At 46.7% G+C, this 18,362-nt stretch overlaps 2 protein-coding genes across 2 annotated transcripts; one reads left to right on the plus strand and one right to left on the minus strand.

Annotated features, from left to right (window-relative positions):
• Positions 1–48: 48 nt before the first annotated feature.
• Positions 49–13,425, minus strand: NDUFS2 (NADH:ubiquinone oxidoreductase core subunit S2). Its single transcript, XM_063145788.1, has 14 exons — positions 13,306–13,425; positions 11,672–11,775; positions 11,044–11,234; positions 10,334–10,454; positions 9,642–9,754; positions 9,110–9,184; positions 7,835–7,912; positions 7,390–7,475; positions 6,206–6,325; positions 5,786–5,915; positions 5,590–5,685; positions 2,305–2,388; positions 829–886; positions 49–283 (listed from the first exon to the last, which is right to left on the minus strand). The coding sequence occupies exons 1-14, from the start codon at positions 13,389–13,391 to the stop codon at positions 246–248; spliced, it is 1,380 nt and encodes a 459-aa protein (XP_063001858.1). The 5' UTR covers positions 13,392–13,425; the 3' UTR covers positions 49–245.
• Positions 13,426–13,570: 145 nt separating this feature from the next.
• On the plus strand, positions 13,571–18,073 carry LOC134411968 (cytochrome b-c1 complex subunit 8). Its single transcript, XM_063145697.1, has 3 exons — positions 13,571–13,674; positions 15,507–15,674; positions 17,859–18,073. Exons 2-3 carry the CDS (start codon positions 15,521–15,523, stop codon positions 17,951–17,953), a joined length of 249 nt encoding a protein of 82 aa, XP_063001767.1. The 5' UTR covers positions 13,571–13,674; positions 15,507–15,520; the 3' UTR covers positions 17,954–18,073.
• The last annotated feature ends 289 nt before the right edge of the window (positions 18,074–18,362 follow it).

The raw sequence follows: 18,362 nt of genomic DNA on the forward strand, positions 1-18,362 counted from the left end.
GAGAGCAGTGTTATAAATCCAATCAATCCACCCATAAGTATTAGACAGTTTTGCCAAGAGATTCTTTTTATTTTTTATTTTAGCTAAGCCCTGCCTGAAGCATAAGGAGGGCCGCACAAGACTGTACACACAGACACACACACAAAAAGGGTGGGTAGTGGATTGACAGCCCTTGATGGGTGGAGCCCATGTGCAGAGATCCCAACTTCTCAGTTCGACATTCACAGCCCCAGATGGGTCGATGTTTATCTATCCACTTCGCCAAAGACAATATCCTGGGTGCCTGAGGAAGAGAAAAAAAGGCATGATACAAAACTCTTATTTTTTAAAAAAAAAAGGGGGGGGGAGAATTCACAGTCAGCCGAGTGGAGTGAGTTGACTGTAGAACATGGACCAGGGGAGACTCGGGTTCCAATCCACAGGAAGTGCACTGGGTGATTTTGAGCCAAGCACCACTTTTCAGCCTGAGCTACCCCACAGAAGCAGCTGCAGCACCCAGAGTGGAGAGCTCCAACGGGCAGCTGCAAATATTAAAATAACACGTTTAAACTGAAGTTATCAGTAGTGAATTTATGGTCCGAATGCCAGTCCTTCTGTAGCTAAAATGGTACCATCTGTGCACAAGTGGGAGGAATCAGGAGGTTATGGGAGAAAGTCAAGGTTTGCAGAAATACAAAAAAAAAAGGCATGCATTCTCTCTTGATGGGGGATAATAGCCCCTCCCCACCACTGGCTTGTGAAAGTTTTGTTGAGGTTTTGCGTGGCAGGGAGCAAAATGGCACTCCAGCTCCCGACAGGTAAGCATCAGGCAAAGGAAGCCAGACTTACCTAGGATAGCCACCACGTCAGCCAGCATGTGACCTTCGGACATCTTGTCCAAGCCAGCCTGCAGAAATAGATGGGGAAGAAGAGAAAACCGATTCTTGTTTTTTCCTTTTTTCTTTTTTTAGAAAAAAGTGACTGCAGTGTTGATGGGTTTGCTTTTATTGTTAGGGAACTTGCTGGCCTGAAGTGGCAGAGCGGGAGAGCCGAGGAGGCTGGCCGGAGTGTCGTCTCTACAGGATCATGACAAATTGCACTTAAAATGGGAACTACGGGGCGAGAAACGAAATGTGTATGTGCTGCCTCCCACCACATATACATCAGGAGGAAACAAAACGCAGCACTAGACACCGTGTTCATCTTCCTGACAACTCTGGGCTTTGATTCCTCTTTTTAAAAGGTACATTCCATAAGGACTAGAAACTTGATTTTTTAAAAAATGAACGCAGTACTCAAACAATGCCTAATATAGTGATCTGAAGGCAGGAGGTGGCTACAGCTGTAACCCTATACTCACTTTCCTGGAGGTAAGCCACACAGAATTCGGGACTTACTTCTGAGTTAATATGTGTAAGGGTTGACAGGATTCAGTGACCTAAGAGATGACTGCCTCTCTGCACGATCAACTGAAAACCACTTCTAAGAAAACTTGCTTATCGGAAATGAGATTCAGAGGGTTCAGCTTTTCTGCCCAAAAGACATCGCCAACTTTGCCTTGAAGCAGAGTTCCAAACGTCTGTTTGCCTGTCACGTGCCCAGTCCCCAGCGCTCTCCCCCGTTCGTGCCCCCAAGCCACAGCAGAAACACAACGGGGTTTTGTGCGTGTGGGGAGAAGGGGCGCAACGTTTCCCCCATCTAAGCGGCGAGAAGAGGAACACGGTAAAGGAAGGAAACATACCTGCCCCCAGCTGAGCACACCGCTGAAGGATGAGCTCCCTTCTGTTTGCTATGCCTTAAGGCAGCCTTCCTCAACCTGGGGCGCTCCAGATGTGTTGGACTACGACTCCCAGAATGCTGGGGCATTCTGGGAGGTGCAGTCCAACACATCTGGAGCGCCCCAGGTTGAGGAAGGCTGCCTTAAGGCAAGCAGGGAATGCCTCCCCCCATGCCATCCCATAAGCGAGCGTTCCAATGCCTTTCCTTGGAAAGCAGCAGCGTTACTTGCCTCCAAATTCTAGGGAGGGGACGCAGCATCAGGCTGCAGCCTGCAAGGCTGAAGGACGGTCAGCAAAGGCAGAGCTTTTTCTGACCCCAAACCTGAGCAGAGGTCAAGACTCTTTGTATTTTATATTTGAGGTCGAAACAATACAAATGAACATCATCTGGAGAGTGCCAGGTTGCGGGAGGCTGCCCTACAGCTGGGTTATGACGCAGAGATTGTAGCCCCATCTCAAGCCGCCGATTCAAGACTCACTGCAGGCTTGAGTCCTCCCCCTTTCCCCTCTCATGCACATCTATAGCCGGGAGCGCATTTTCTCTTACCAGATGGGCAAAGCCGGGAGCCTTAATTTTACAGCGGTAGGGTCGGCTGCTGCCGTCTGAGACCAGGTAGACGCCAAACTCTCCCTGCAGGGCAAGAATGCAAAGCCGAGAATTAGGGCCTGAAACAGATGGGCCAGGTTACTACAGGAGGACTTTGTACGGTTAAAAATTTGAAACGGGGCGAACCCAGGGGAAGTTTTCCAAATGCCAGAAGCTGCTGTTACAAAGGATTCTGGGATCTGATCTCCAGCAGGGAGAGAGCGAGCGAGCAACACCACCAAAGAAACATCTGTTTAGGATAGGGTGGCAAAGCTATTGTTCTGTGGGCCTCGGAGTATTCTTCTTTGCCTCCGCCAAATTTCGATGGTATGGTTAAAAGAACACCTTAGGTCTGTTCCCCCTCATACAGGTATGCCTATATTAGAGATGTGAAGAGGCAGAAGGAAGAAACGGTTTCCCCTGTATCTCCACCAATGTTTTCCCTTGTATTTCCTGGCTCTTCACACCTCTCACCTGCAGACTTCAGTCTTTCAACGGAGCTCTGCTCCATGACCCATGTAGAATTAAGGAAGGACTAGAGTGAACCACCAAATTGATCAGAGATTATGTTTCCTGGTATTCCTTGACAAATCGTTTTCAAGTGTCCCTTTGGAGCAAGTGCGAGAGCTGCCCATGAAAACCAACAGAGAAATCCAAGTTTTTTGGGGGGTGCTGTGAATGGACACCTATCCCCATCAAATGGTATCTGGGGGGTTGGGGAGAGAGGACACACTGCTCTTTCTAACTCAGGTTTTATTTCATGTGAAAAACATTAAACCTTCAGAAAAATTATAATTTCACACAAAATAAAAAACCCAGTTAAAAAATGCGGAGGCTCTTCTTTGATATTGGAGGGGTGAGTGGGAGGAAAGGAGAGACACCGGCTACCCAATTGCAGTCACGTTTAAAGCCAAAACGCTGTCTGGATATCTTTCATGTCTATGTGCTCCAGCCCCACTTGAGGTGGGATGGGGGTCTTCTTGGTAACCGCATCCAGGCTAAAAAACGCAGTGTTTGCTGCAAGAGATCTGGCCAGCTTCCTCTCTAGCCATGTTTAGATGTCGTTTTTTTTTCTTGTTTCGATGCAATCGTGATGTGGTATCTGTTGCTGCTATGGGTGTGATGACTATTTTTATTCTGGTTGTGAGCTGATAACTTCCTGGTTATTGGATTGCTGCAAGCTGTAGAGAGGGAGATAAGAGGGGGAAACGGGGCCATGCCACAAGCAATGCGGAAAGACGTAAGTTTTGTTTCCTCTTCCCTCCTCATCCTCTTTTCCTTGCGTGTTTTTTTTTAAGATTGTAAGCCTGTGGACAGGACTTGTCTTGTTTTCCTGATTATATGTAATGGGGGGGGGGCTTTTGGGCTGAGGAGCATGAGAAAAATACTTTTTAAAAAAAGTTTAGTGTAGAAGTGGCGCTCCAATCACGCCTGTCTCCTGCTGATAGTTCTCGACTGTGACTGGACTGTGAAACTTTAGAGCCTAGGAGAACCGCATACACTCCACACTTACATTCTAAGATGAGAACATAAGAAGTGCTATGCTGGATCAGACCAAGGGTCCATCTAGTCCAGCATTCTGTTCGCACAGTGGCCAACCAGCCATCGGCCAGGGATGAACAAGCAGGACATGGTGCAACAGCACCCTCCCACCCATGTTCCTCAGCAACTGGGGCACACTGCCTTGGATACTGGAGGTAGCACATAGCCATCAGGGCTAGTAGCCATGGATAGCCTTCGCCTCCAGGAATTTATCCAACCCCCCTTTTAAAGCCATCCAAATGGGTGGCCATCACTGCATCTTCTGGTAGTGAGTTCCATAATTTAACTATGCGCTGTGTGAAGAAGTCCTTCCTTTTATTTGAGAAGTTCCTCAGACATGGAATATCCTGCCTTAAGGGCCTCTGGCTTCGAACATTCTTACCTCTAATTCTAGGTGTCTGGTAGCTGGTTGCAGTTACTCATAGGAGAGGGAAGACCACACTGCACATGCTCAGAGGCATTCTTAATTTATTATTATTATTATTATTATTATTATTATTATTATTATAATTATTATTATTATTTGTTCCAAGCCTGATGCCTAATATTGATAAAGGTCCTGGAGCTCAGCCCAGGTTCAGAACTGAGCCCTGCAGATGCTTCCAAAGAAAGCTGAGGAGAAGATTTGGCTTTCACTCCTCTTAACAGCCAACTCAGTTGGTCAGAGCCAACAGGACTATAGCCAAAACAAGGCCTCTGAGAATCAAGTGGGAGACATCAAGAGAACCCCCAGGCTTGCAGAAATAATATATATAGCTGCACCCCCCCTTTCCCCAAAACAGCTCAAAGAGGAACAAGTATGCTCAATGGTTACAGGATGCTAAGTGTCTGTTTTGGGAGGCGAAAGGGGCTGAAAACTGGGGTGTGAGGATGAAATGAAATATCCTGGAAGAGGCCATGGCTGGCTGGATCCCTGAACAGCAGCATTCCATGCTGCAAAATTTTGTTTCAGGTCCTGCTTCCTCCTTCTCGTTCGAAGGCAGTATACCAGGATCTACTGGTATAAATCAGGAAGGGCTTTTGACTCACTTTTTTAAAAAAACACACCAATAGCTACAATTAAAAGGGCTTCTCCTGCCCACTCCCAACAGTGCAATCTTATGCAGAAGTAAGTCACACTGTGTTCAGTGGGGTTTACTCCCAGGCAATTGCAATGTCACTTAGTTACTGAAAGTGAGAAGTCTGGGGAAAATGAGGAGTGGAGTTTTGAGTGATAGCACAGGCCTGTAGTCAGCCTAAAAGATCTAGGTGGGTGTGGGGAGCTGCCCAAAATGTAGGGCGGGGGGAAGTTCATTTGGTTTGCAGGCCTTTCAAAGACAAAATTCTAAGCTGGCTCTTGGGCTGATCATGTGCTGACAGACACCCTGTTGCTTAAGTCTCAGTGTACGTTTATTTTATTTATTTATTTATTTGCATTTATATCCTGCCTTTTTCCCTCCAAGGAACCCAAGGCATAATCCTCCTTCTCTCTATTCTATCCTCACAACAACCCTGTGAGGTAGGTTGGACTGAGAGTCTGTGACTGGCCTGAAGTCACCCATTGGGTTTCCATGGCTGAGAGAGGACTAGAACCCGGATTTCCTGACTCCCGGTCCAACACTTTAGCCACTACACCATACTTGGGGGACCCCAAGGCTCTAATAAAAAACTAAGTAAGCCCAGCAAATCTGCTTCCACTTATACAGTATTGAAATGCACTGGTACCTTGGGAGCTTCAATGGCTGTGTAGGTAGCGCCAGGAGGGACCTGGTAGCCCTCCGTGTACAGCTTGAAGTGGTGGATCAGAGCCTCCATGGAAGTCTAACAAGGAGGAAAGGGGGAAAAAAGAAAGAACGCCAAATGGCAGCGGTTCCATGTTTTGCCACATGGGGGCGCCACCCTCCCGGCAGCTCAGTTTTACCTTCATCTCCGCTCTCTTCGGAGGGGAGATCTTGGCGTCGTCCACCTTGATCTCGCCCTCGGGCATCTTGTTGAGCGCCTGCAGGATGATGCGGAGTGACTGGCGCATCTCTTCCACTCGGCACAAGTACCTGTTGGGAAAAAGAATCACGGATGCAGAAGAAATAGAAAGAGAGATCCCAGGAAGGCCCCATAACTATCCTGAGGACGGAAAGGTACACAGGTGGCACGGGGCACCTCCTGCATCGTTGAGCTTCCTGTGATGTCAGAAGCCTCCCGATGCAGGAGGTGCCCCGTGCCACCCGTGAACATTGCAAGGGGCCGGTGGGGCTCCGTGGCGCGCTCCCCACCGCCGAAGAGTGGTCAGGCTAGTTTTTACGGCAAGAGTCAAGTCTTCCCCCTCCGCAAATTGGAACCGCACCTGTCATAGCAGTCGCCCCGCGACCCGATTGGGACGTCAAACTCCACCTGGTCGTAGACGTCGTAAGGCTGCCTTTTGCGGAGATCCCACTGGATACCTGAGCCACGAAGCATCACTCCGCTGACGGGGAAGGAGAGAGAGAGATGCACAAGACGCAAGTAGGAAAACGTAACCTTTGCACTAAACCCAAGAGGACAGCAGCTTTCAAACGGGAGTGGGCAACTTGTGATCTTCCAGAGGTTTTGGCCTACAACCCCCATCAGCCCTAGGCGTCACAGCCAAGGGTGAGAGACGGTGGGACTTGCACTCCAAAACAATTGGTGGGCCACCAGTTGCCCATCCTTGGCTTGCAGGGGCCTTCTCAAATGGCTTGCTTGCTGGAAATGGCACCGGCTGCCAAACCACGGAGCCTGCTGCATGTCAGGAGGAGAATGGGCAGAGGACAGCGTGCCAAACCCATACCCCAGAGAGCTCATTCTCTCTTCCCTTTCAGACCTTCCCTGAAATCTCCTGGCTGATGTGCAGTTTTTTCCTCATTCTAAAAGGTTGAAATGCTTCTCCTAAGTTTTAGTTGCTGGCAATAAAAGCGTTAACTTAAAATATGCTGGGGGGGGGGGAGTGGGTTTGCCCCCGCCCCTTCGGCTTTCAGCCCTGCCCACCCCTGGAATGTGGCTCCCGGGAGCATTTCTGGAATGGAATTTGACCCTCGGCTGAAAAAGATGAAACATCCCTGTGTTAAAACATGGCTGCCCAAATCCCTATCAGATTTTTAAAGACAATGGGCCAGTTTGCGCATAACCACAGCCCATGGGGTGTTTAACCCACGGGCTGTTTAATCTGTGAGGGAAGAGTGGGAGACACTGGACGTCTGCAGCACATCCGTCAGCAGCCCACGAGAGGCTCCTTAGTTGGTTGCTGAGCAGGATGTGCAAACCCAGGCTGCTGGGTTGTTTAGTGGCTGAACAACCAAGCAATTAATCCAACAATAAACGATGGGTTTAACTGCTGGATTGTTGAGCCCCGAAACCAGACAGTTCCTTGAGTTTGCATGTCCTGCTCAGCAACCTATGAAGGAGTTGTTTGCGGGGAGCAACTGGCGCAATGCAGACAGCGCATCAGCTCTCCCCCTCTCCTCCACGACAGCCCACGGTATTATTTGTGGTGCAGAACATTAACTACGTTACCTGAAACCGTAATTGAGGGCTTCCTCTGCTGTCACCACCCCGATATCAACCGTGCGGTTCTTCCAGATTCGGTTGTTAGTGAGCATCTATGGGCAGGGGGGAAAGAAGATACAGGCAGCTGAGCCTTGCAGGAAATTCAGGGGTAAAACATCAAACAGTCCTTCCTACACCAAATCAAATGATCTTCAAATTGGCCATGGTGGCTGGGGCTGATGGGAGCTGAAGTCCAAAACATCTAGAGCATACCAAATTGAGGAAGGCTGTTCTAGAGACTGTGATGATCTATTTAAATGGAGGGGATGTTGCAGCCATATTCAGGCAAATGATGATGATAATAATAATAATAATAAGGAGGAGGAGGAGGAGGAGGAGGAAACTTCACACGGAAGCCTTGGAGAGAGAAAGAGACACAGTGTCACACACACACACACACACGCAGACTCACCTCTTCTACCTCATCTACCCGGATAGAGAAATTCTTCATGAACTCATAGATGTCGTCCATCAGCCCCAGAGGCATGTCCTGAGCATCAGGGAAGAGGAAGGAGATAGGAGCGCAAGTTGACAAGGCACCACGGACAGTGTCCGGCTAGATGCCCTCTTAGTTTCCATCCCTCACGCAGGGAAGAGCTGCCAGCACCACAGGAGCGACGGGAAGGGGGCAGAGACGGGAAGGGGGCAGAGACAACAGAAGGCAGCCGGTCAGCCAGGTGCTCACCGAGGGGGTCAAGCTGCATTCGAGCTGTAACACGTCAGGCTAAAGGTGAGCAGTGGAGGCTGGTGGCATTGATTTCAGTGGGGCTGTGAACCCATTCTGGACAGCTCCTTTAGAGTTCTAGCTGGTTCTGACTGAAACCCAAAACGGATTCGCAGCCCCACTGAAACTGGTGCCACTACCTTCCACCTTCAGTGAGGATTCATATTTATTTGCTTAAAACATTGTCTAAGCCCAGACCCAACGAAGACCTGAAGTGGTGCAAAGCTCTTCCATCCCCGCAAAAAAAAAACCCCAATCCCTACAGATTGAACATGAGCATGTCAGGACGAAGGCTAGGCGAGAACCCTGCTCTATGACATCAACCTCATTAATACAACATAGAGATGGGGGAACCTCCAGGGGTCGACTTCAACTCCCACCAGCCCCAGTCGGTATGGGCAATGGCCAAGGTGGATAGGAGGTGTGGTCCAACAGCCTCTGGAAGCCCACAAGGGTCCCAACCTGTGATATAGCGCTTATAAAGTGCTCATAGTTTTCTGAACACCATACAGATATGAAAAGACAATCAATCCCTGCCCCACAGGCTCATAAGGTAACAGACATGATACAAAAGGAGAATGTGATGGGGAGGGAAGAGGAAAAGAAAATGTTGGAGCAGTGGTTCCTTCGCTGGCCAATGGCGTTCCCCCTTGTTATGGTCATCTTTCTGCAAAGTAGCCTCTCAGTGGCCTTTTGTCCCCTGGCTGATGGCAGAAACTAGAGCGTGCTTTCCTTCTGCAAGGAGATGTACTTTAATTCACTGTTTTTAACCTTTGTAAGCCGCCCAGAGAGCTTCGGCTATGGGGTGGATTATAAATGTAATAATAAATAATTTAAATTTTGGAATGGAGGAGCATTTAATCACGCAAGCCCCTGCCTGCAGCATGAAGTAGGACAGGGAAGGCCTAAGATGCCCCTGCCCCACCCTGTAAACCTTGCTGATTCCAAAAGCTGCCTCCTTACCTGATGCACCCCTCCTGGACGGATATAAGCAGCATGCATCCGGGCCCCGGAGACCCGTTCGTAGAATTCAAACATCTGCAAGGAGACAACCAAAGAGAAAATGTGTCAGCCTTACAGCCTCCCCCCTATCACTCAGTGGCAGAGCACACGCTTTCCAGGTAGAAATGACCCACTTCGATCCCTGGCCCAGTAGGGGTACAGAAGATCTCTGCTCGAAGTACTACAGTACCACTTCATGTCAGAGCAGACAGTGTGGGGCAAGAGAGACTGGCCCAACGGACGCAGGGCCTCTTTGCTGCTGGCCCCATTGCTTGCTGCTCTCCAGGTGGTCATTTGGGCTCCCTCGGGATGCAGAGCTCCGCGACTCCAGCCCTGGTTCCACCACTGGGGCTAGTGTGTCCTGCCTTGAAATTTATTTATCTATTTGGTAGCAGGCAGAACAACATCGTGCAGGGTCATGGCACACATTTGACCTCCGGTGTGCACAAGTCATTAGTCGGCCAGGCCTTTGGGGCACCAAGCTGGTCCTTACCTTCTCTCTCTCCTCAAACATCCAGAAGAAGGGGGTCATGGCTCCGATGTCCAGGGCGTGGGTGGTGATGGCCATGACGTGGTTCAAGAGGCGCGTGATTTCGCCGAAGAGGACTGGCAAGGAGGCAGAGAGCCGTGTGAGCAGCCGACGCGCAGAGCCGGGGACACAGAGGGGAGGGGCAGAAGGAAGACAAGGACAGGGCACCAGTTCCACAATAGCACAGTCCTAAGCATGACTTGGAAGGGGTGAAAGGGAACGAGAGCCGAGCAAGTGTGCCGAAGATGGTAGCCTAGGACCACCGCTGAGTGTTTGCATCAGGAGTGGGGAACTTGGGGCCCTCCAGCTCAGCTTTCCCCAAGCCGGCACAGGATGGCTAGGAATTCTGGGAGATGCAGTCCACAACACATCTGGAGGGCTCCAGCTTGGGGAAAGCTGATCCAGACTACATTGGACTGCAACAGCCGTCACCCCTCACTGTTGGCTACGCTGCCTACGGTTGATGGGGTTTCTTTCAGTCATTTATTTCCCTTTCCACCAAGAAAACGGCACTCAAGGCAGCTACCTACAGAAAGAACCAACAAACGGTAAGGTTTCCCACGTTGCCCCAAAGATACGCAATTGTAACCAGCACATCTGTTGGCTACAGTCGCAGCTTCCTAAGTGACTTGTCCCAGGACAGCTTGTTCGCTCACCTCGGATCCACTGAGCCCTCAGGGGTGGACGGATATTGAGCAGTTTCTCCACTGCTAAGGAGTAGGCCTGTTCATTGCACATCATGGAGACATAGTCAAGCCGATCAAAATATGGCAGAGCCTGAGGCAGAAATGGAGAGTTTAGTCCTTCTGCAAAGGGTATGAAGCCAGTTGAGATTTTTCTTTCTGCTCTCACCGCCAGTGACCTTTCTAAGGTCTTTGACAGGCACAAAGCAGGTCTGAAGGGAGGTTAGTAGACCTCCTTCCCTGGGCACGGCATCTGCCCTAAGTGCCTAGTCTGCAACGAAAGGGACAGGGAGGGCTTCACCCTTTAGGTCCCTGCCCGATCACTGCCTCAGGAACACTTGCAGTAGAGCATTTGGTTTTGCAGCACCCAACCTCTGGAACACGGTATCATGTGACAATAAATAGCCCCCCCCCCCCAGATGTTCAGATAGGTCTCCTAAAAACTCATCTTTTCACACAGGCTTTCCCTGAAGGGTGACCCAGTCAGTTATGGTTTATGTGTGGTTTTATTGCCGATTCATTCGTATTGTGTTGTTTTGGTTATATTTCTTGTTGTTTTGATGCCACTGTATTTTATGTTCACTGCTTTGATACTTCTGTGAAAAGCAGTATATGCATTTTAACCCTACTACTACTACTACTACTACTAATAATAATAATACTGGCAACCCCATCAGGTTTACCTGGAGGTATGTCTTGTACTCAATCAATTTCTCAGTGCCCCGATGGAGCAAGCCAATGTGAGGGTCACATTTCTTCACACTCTCCCCGCTCAGTTCCATCACCAAACGCAAGACCCCGTGAGCCGCCGGGTGCTGGGGCCCAAAATTGAGGGTGAGATTGGAGACTTTCCTCTCTAATGGAGGGTCCTTGTCTGTTTAGGCCAGAAGAGAAGGGGTTTAACAACATACTTGTCAGGAGCACGAAGGGAGTATAGAGGAAGGCAGGGGTTACAGCGCTCTGTGTTTCTTTCTCCATTGTCCTTTGCTCCGCTTCTCTTATTCTCTTTCCTCTTTTGAGAGAAACTAGCAAAGAGGACTAAGGAGGCAGCGGCGGCACACAGATATAAAAAATGTGGTGAGAGTCCCATCTCATTTGTCTGGATAGGTCATTCCTTGGTTCACACAGAGAAGCTATTTTTAAACGTCTCCAGGGAAATCAATGGAGAAACCCAATGCTTACTGTAATAAATAAATAAATGCTTAATATAGCCATAACAAGGCAGCAGCATGCCCACCTTAAAAAAATACTGTACTAAGGCAAATTCCAAAACAAATGTAGTCCATCGGTCCCATATTGCCGCAAACTCACCATTCCATGGAGGAGGGACCCAATGTTCTGTTTCTTTGCTGGGGTACATGACAGCACCTCCATACTGCTTTACATATTCCACATCGGGTTGCCACTGCTTTCCTCTGAGGAAAGGAAGAAGATATTAAGATCTGGAACGTTCACGATGAAGCAGCACTCCCATCACAAATCTAGGAACCTAGGAAGCTCCCTTTTACTGAGAGCAAGAAAGTCTAAATTCATTTAGGGTGCAAATCTATGCATGTTCAGACAGTGGGGGAAAGTCCAACTCCCAACATGGCTGGCTGGGGTATACTGGGAGATGTAGGACTTTTTTTTTCTGACTACACATGCATAGGATTTCACCCTGATTTACTCATTTTATAAGTCACCCAGTAACCAAAGCTCTAAGACTGAAATACATAATAAAAAAATACAATTAAGAATTCTTTTTAAGTTTGAAAAGCTGCAACAAAGTAAATTAAAATAAAAGATAAATATCTAAACAACTAGTATGGGAGGAAAGATTTTAAAACCTTCTCCAATTTGGTGATGTCTTGGACTACAACCCCCAGAATTCCTGGCTATTTGTCATGCTGGGTAGGGCTGATGGGAATTGGAATCCAAAACACCCAATGGGTACCAGGTTGGAGAAGGGTGTGAGAGTGTGTCTCTGTCAGAAAGGATACTTTTCTCTGTAGAAAGGAGAATAATTGATAACTGCTAAGCACCTAAAGTAATTACTGGGGGTGGGGGCAGGTTTTTTATTAGATACACCAAATCCAATAAACAGCAGTTGTAAATATTTCTTTGTAGCAGTGGAAGGTGCCTAACTGCATTTCAACAAGTAGGAGGATGGCAGAATTGCCACTTTAAAAGAAAGAACCCATCAAAACTGCTGCTGCACTTGCAGGCCAGCTAGTGTTAAAAGTTTAGTCAGCAACAGAGAAGAGTCTTGTGGCACTGTAAAGATGAACAAATATGGACTAGAGCCCACTTTGTTAGAGTCATAAATAAATAAAATATTAGCCTCAATTCACAGATGGAGGGAAGCGAAGCATTTTGTGGCCTTTGTATACAACTATTTTCCCCCTTGCAAAGTTCCAACATTTTTATGCAAAGCTCAAAAGTGTACAAGCTGAGGAAGAAAACAACAAAGAGCCTTGAAGCAACTCAAAGATTAGCAAGTTTGTTACGGCATAAAGCTTTTGTAGACTATAAGCTGACAGCCATCATCAGACAGCTAACACGGGTAGGGCCCTGGGGGCGTTATTACCTGTAAGGGCATAAAAATGAAAGTATGGAGATAGTGAAAAGAGGGTTGTGGCAGGGCAAAACCTGAACCAAAGCAAATCCCCTGAACCTATTTGAAATGTTGGCCTGAGTATGGAATCATATGGTACAACAGAGCAAGGACATGCCTCTGAGCATATGCAAAGTGCTTTCCCCTCACTACCGAAAGACCACGACCCACCCTTATGCACAAGACAGAGGTCAGGGCATTCAGCTCAAAACATGAATTCTAAGAGGACTAGCAGCTTGACAGTTACCTAGAAATCAGTGGGAGAGGAGTTACCTCTCCAGAAGAAGACAGACACCCATTAGAAAGAGAGAAAATACATATTTCCAGCTTGGTGCAAGAAGGGGGACATTACCTGCTGGGCGCTGCCCCCAGCGCAATCGCCTGCGCCCATGACCCTGAAGATGCCCGTAATCTCCACAAGGACCTGAGCGCCGCCATCTTGCCTTGCGGCACCAAGGTAGCCAACAGACGTCAAAACTGCGCATGCGCTCATTGACTTCGGCGCTTCAGACCCGCCATTATTAGTATGGGCTAAGGAAAGTGAGGGCAAGGAGAAAGCCGGGATGACTTCGGAAGGTACTACTGAGCATGCTCCACGGCACGGGAGGGTAGTTTGCGGTCCGCTGTGTCGGAAGTGACGTCATTCTGGGAAAGGAAAGACTTGTTGTCTTCGCTGTGGCTGGAGTGGGAAGTGGTGACCTTTGTGGAGGACGCTAAACCGGTGGGTAGATCGTGGAGGGAGGGAAGGGGGGCAGCTCCTCGCGGCCTTTTATTCTGTTGGGAATTGGGGCCCGCTTTCAAGGCGTCGAGCTCGATTTGTCTGTGCGGGGCTCCTCTTGGAAGGAAGGCAGGAAGCTACCACTGGTCTACCTCAGCCTTCCCCATCCTGGTGCCTTTCAGAGGTATTGGACTACAATTCCCAGCATCCCCCGGACAGCATGCTTGTCTGGGGGCATCCTGGGAATTAAAGTCCAGCACCTCTGGATGGCGCCAGGTTGGGGAAGCACTAACGAGGCAGTATTGTTTCCCGTAGCTTTCTCCAACCTGGAGTCAATCTGGGTTATGGAAAGTTTATCTATACAGACTGGTAGCAGGAATGAGCTTGGCACCTTTTGCATGCAGAGTATTTATAGCTAAGCTCCTGCCCTTCTGTGTGCTATAAAGGACACATAGGAATGTAGGAAATTGCTTTAAAGGGACCTAGAACAGTCCTTCTCACACCTGCCTGGAGATGCAAGCCTGCTTGGGAATAAGATTGCAAATCCTATGCACACTTTCTACTTTGTTTTTTCTCCTTAGTAAAGAGTATATATCTTGCTTTTTGTCTGTACTCCTCAAAATCAGCTTGCAATGCTTATATTATAGGATGCATTAAAGAGGATCCATATAAATATAAACTTATAATATTATATAAATTATAATATAAAAAAATATAAATATAAAGTCAAGAAATACTTTTGTAAGCCGCCGTGAGAGCCTTTTTTGGCTGAATGGCGGCATAAAAATCCTTAAATAAAATAAATAAATAAAAATAAAATAAAATAAACTCCCAGCAGGCACTGGTGTTTCTTGGCTTGCCTCCTGAGTGGTTGACCAAAAGTGGAAATTAATACATTTTTATTTAATTAAAGTATTTTTATCCTGCCCCTCAGGCAAAAAAGGCTTTTGGAGCAGTTTACAATCAATCAATAAACAAGATGAGACAATCCCTGCCCACAGGCTTAAAATCTAAAAATTACATGATAAGGCTCTGGTGGTTTATGATAGATATTGGAAAATGTCTGCTCTCCAGACCTTTACAGCGTCTGGTGCTGCTGGTATGTCTGTTCCAACTGCTGCCCTTTGTCAGAACTCTCTCCCTGTGTGCTGATGATTTGGTCCTTGGGGGTCATAGCATTCCTTCACACACGCAGCTGAGGGTGATGCCATTTTCATGAGCATCATACAGGGTCTGATTGAGAATTCCTGCTTGCCTTCTTTTGGTGACCGGAGCACTGTTTCTTATCATATTGTGCAAACTATGACTTGTTAGAGGGGGAAACAAATCTCCCAAGCTTAATTTAGATTCCTGCACTCATCTGGCTGGCTGTCACTTTAAACAATCAAATTTAAATGGTTGGGAAATAAGTCAACAATGAAAGAATTATCCTGTATTTACAGTAAGACTATTGTGTAGCACAATATGGCCTTGCTGCTGCTGTGCCACTGAATTCAAAGTTACGTATCTTCTTACATAAAAATGTGCACTGCAAAAAAAGGGAACCAGCTCTTACAATGGCTTAATTATGTTTATGTGAAGTAAAGGATGTTTGAAGTGTGTTTAGGGATAACTCTTATGTGTTTCAGAGATTTGTCATCAAAGGAAAGCTGATACTAATCTCTGTTATTGTGAAGATGGATTAAGAGGTTTACCTTAATCTAAATTGCACGTGTGGTCAGCTGAAAACTCCTTCAAATAAGCCCTTGTGCAAACTTTCGTTTTGTGGTGATGCACCTCATTTCAAAAACTTTTGCTCATCGTGCCATTTCTGTTATTCACTTTTATGATTGCAGAACAATCTGACAAGATGGGTATGCACTTCGGAAACTTGGCAAAAATGAGGCATATGGTCATCTGCACCTTGTCTCCATTTGAGCAAAGAGCTTTTCCTAACAGCCTCTCCAAAGGAATACTGAATTATTGGAGGCGATTTAGTTCACAGTTCTTCCGTGTGGTGCCTCGTAAGTGGAAAAATTCTATCTCTGATTACGCTGCTCCTTCTTCCGTTTACTGCATAGGTGTGACGTTTGAGGACTGGCGCCTTGCGTTGCTGAAATTAGTGCACTGATAGGCAGTGCTGAGGATGAGAGGAAGGATGCATAGGCTAGCTGCCGAATTCCTGGAGCAGGGGTCCCCGACCTTTTTGGGTCAGTGGACATATTTTAGAATTTTAAGGGAACGTTGTGAGCACTCTCATGAACTAGCTACCATGGTTGTCGGCAGGGCCAGGGCCTTGCTTGTCCATAAAACAGCTGTTATGGTGGGCACAACTCTAATTTCCCAGGAGGCAAACTGCTGAGACTAAAAAGAAAAACAGCTTCTCAAGAACTGAAGTGCAAGGCAGAGGTGGAATCTGATTCCAAAACACAACGATGGCCAAAGAAAGTTGCAGCGTGCCAACATTTTAAAATGTTTCTTCTCTCTCAGTTCTACGCTGGAAGCACTAGGTGGCGCAAGAGAGACAAGGATGTGCTAAAAATCTCATTTAGTCCATGGCATGTTTATTTAAAGCATTTCATTCTTGCCCTTCACAGTATTTTGTCTCAGGGCAATTTATAATGCAAATTAAAACAAAAGCAACATGATAGATGATAATGCAGTTAAACCATAAATGAGTAGCATAATGGATATGTCGATTAGGATGGGCAGGTAAGCAAGCAGAGAAGCACCTGCACATTTGGCAGGTGAGTCCGATACACCTGTGCTTCTTCCCTCTGACCATGATTATAATCTTATAATTACCAGGTCTTATTGCCAATTAGTCATCTTTAGCATTGGTGATGATGATGGTTGGTGTTTATGGATGCATTTCCAAGTATTCAAAGTGCTTCACATGTTACCGCAGTAAGCCCAGCTAACAGCATCTGATAAGCATGGAGGCTTTGGGGTTTTATTGTTGTAATGCAAAGCATGTGAGGACTAGTGCTTACAATTTAGTAACATAGACACAAAGGGGAGGGAAACAGAGGCAGCGACAGACGGAATGTGTGATTATTTCCGTAACATGGACTTAGTCTTACTTGCAGTAGGGTATTTGGACGAGGCATTATGCCAAAGATTTTATGAAAAAGGTGGGCTTGTGTTGCGACATAGGTATATTTAGTCATTGAACTATTCATCGGGGGAAAGCCATGAATGCAAAAGAGAATTGCAACAAGGAAGCTGCAGCTTAAAATAAAATAGCAATCATTCTGGTTTCTAATAGAAAAGCAGAAGGTTTTTTTTAAAAAAAAATGTTTACTGATACCTTGTAAATTGCTTTGGTTTTAGTCAGTCTAGTGTACAAACCTTTTGAGTTGGGGTATAACCTCAGGCCAAGGGGAGAAATCTGCCCCCACCCATCCCGGGTTCCCAATTTGTCTCTCCGGGGTTGCTCATATGGCCATATACCCTTTCCCATAACTACTGAGAGTTTGGTGGTTTCTTGACTTTGCTGCAGTAATTCCACATTTAAAAGGTTGAAATGCCTCTCCCAAGGCTTAGTTACTGGGAATTAGAGCTCTACGCTAAAATAGGCTGGTATTTTGGCCCTGTCCCTTTTTCCTTTCACCCCTACCCACCGCTGGGATGCACCCCCAAGACTTCTCTGAAATGGAATTTGGCCCTCATGCTGAAAGAGTTTCTGCACCCCTGTTTTAAATAAAGTGACGGAAGTCACACTGGACCACATAGCATGGGCAGAAACTCTAGAGCGAACAGATATTTAAGGAAATAAAGAATGTCCAAACACTTGCTATTCCCCAGGCTATCATGATGACAAAGTGGCTACTTGTAGATGATCGGATGTTATAAAGCCTGTGGCATGACCAGGGGTTAGGAATGATGGGAATTGTAGTCCCACAAAACTTGGAATGACCCTCAATATGGGAAGAATATGCAATGGTTTAATTATACCTATTTAGGCCTCTGAGTACTTAAGGTTTGTTCCAAGGGCTTCATAATAATATTGGGTTTTCAAAAGGGATTTTGGGGAAGAAAGAGTAGTGACATCATGAAGGAGTTTGGAAGGCAGTTCCAAGTACAAGGGGCAGCAAGAGAGAAATGGCAGAGTACTTTGAGAGTGGAGGTGCTGGAAAGCAAAAGCCCCGGTTATTTCTACTATATCTGTATAGCTAAACTTTGCTTTGTTTCTTCAATCTCTTAAGCATTTGTCGTCGGCTATCTCGTTTATTCCTGGGGAAACCAAGAATTTGAACGTCAGAAAAGAAAGAACCCAGCCGACTATGAAAATGATGTGTAATCTGGCAAGAAAAAAGCTCATTTGACCGCATTTATTTCTGTTCTGAGCTTATACACTTGCTTATAACAAGTATTTACAATAACACTTAGACTTGTTCAATAAATTTGTCTCTCTGTTCTATCCATGTGTGTAATTCTTTAAGCTCTATTATTTATTTATTTATTTATTTAGAATATTTATATACCGCTCCCCATTGAAAAATTTCGGAGCGGTGTACAAGGTAAAATGAAAATAAAAAACAGAATAAAACAGTTAAAACAAAATTGAAAAAGAAGCAAGAAACAACAACACAGAAATCCAAGGCTGCATGTTAAAGAAAGGCTTCTTGGAATAAAGATGTTTTCAGGAGGCGCCGAAAATGCTATTAAATGGCATTGTTCTTGCTACACCAACATCCCTCTCTCCTATA

Source organism: Elgaria multicarinata, chromosome 21 (genome assembly GCF_023053635.1).
Source record: "Elgaria multicarinata webbii isolate HBS135686 ecotype San Diego chromosome 21, rElgMul1.1.pri, whole genome shotgun sequence".
Classification (NCBI taxonomy): Eukaryota; Metazoa; Chordata; class Lepidosauria; order Squamata; family Anguidae; genus Elgaria; species Elgaria multicarinata.

Coding starts and splice junctions, on each gene's coding strand:
- NDUFS2 (XM_063145788.1), bottom strand. CDS start 13,391: ATGGCGGCGCTCAGGTCCTTGTGGAGATTACGGGCATCTTCAGGGTCA. Junction 6,326..7,389: donor GCCCTCAATTACGGTTTCAG/GTAACGTAGTTA, acceptor CTTCCCCGTCAG/CGGAGTGATGCTTCGTGGCT. Junction 5,686..5,785: donor CGAAGAGAGCGGAGATGAAG/GTAAAACTGAGC, acceptor CCTCCTTGTTAG/ACTTCCATGGAGGCTCTGAT.
- LOC134411968 (XM_063145697.1), top strand. CDS start 15,521: ATGGGTATGCACTTCGGAAACTTGGCAAAAATGAGGCATATGGTCATC. Junction 15,675..17,858: donor GTTCTTCCGTGTGGTGCCTC/GTAAGTGGAAAA, acceptor CAATCTCTTAAG/CATTTGTCGTCGGCTATCTC.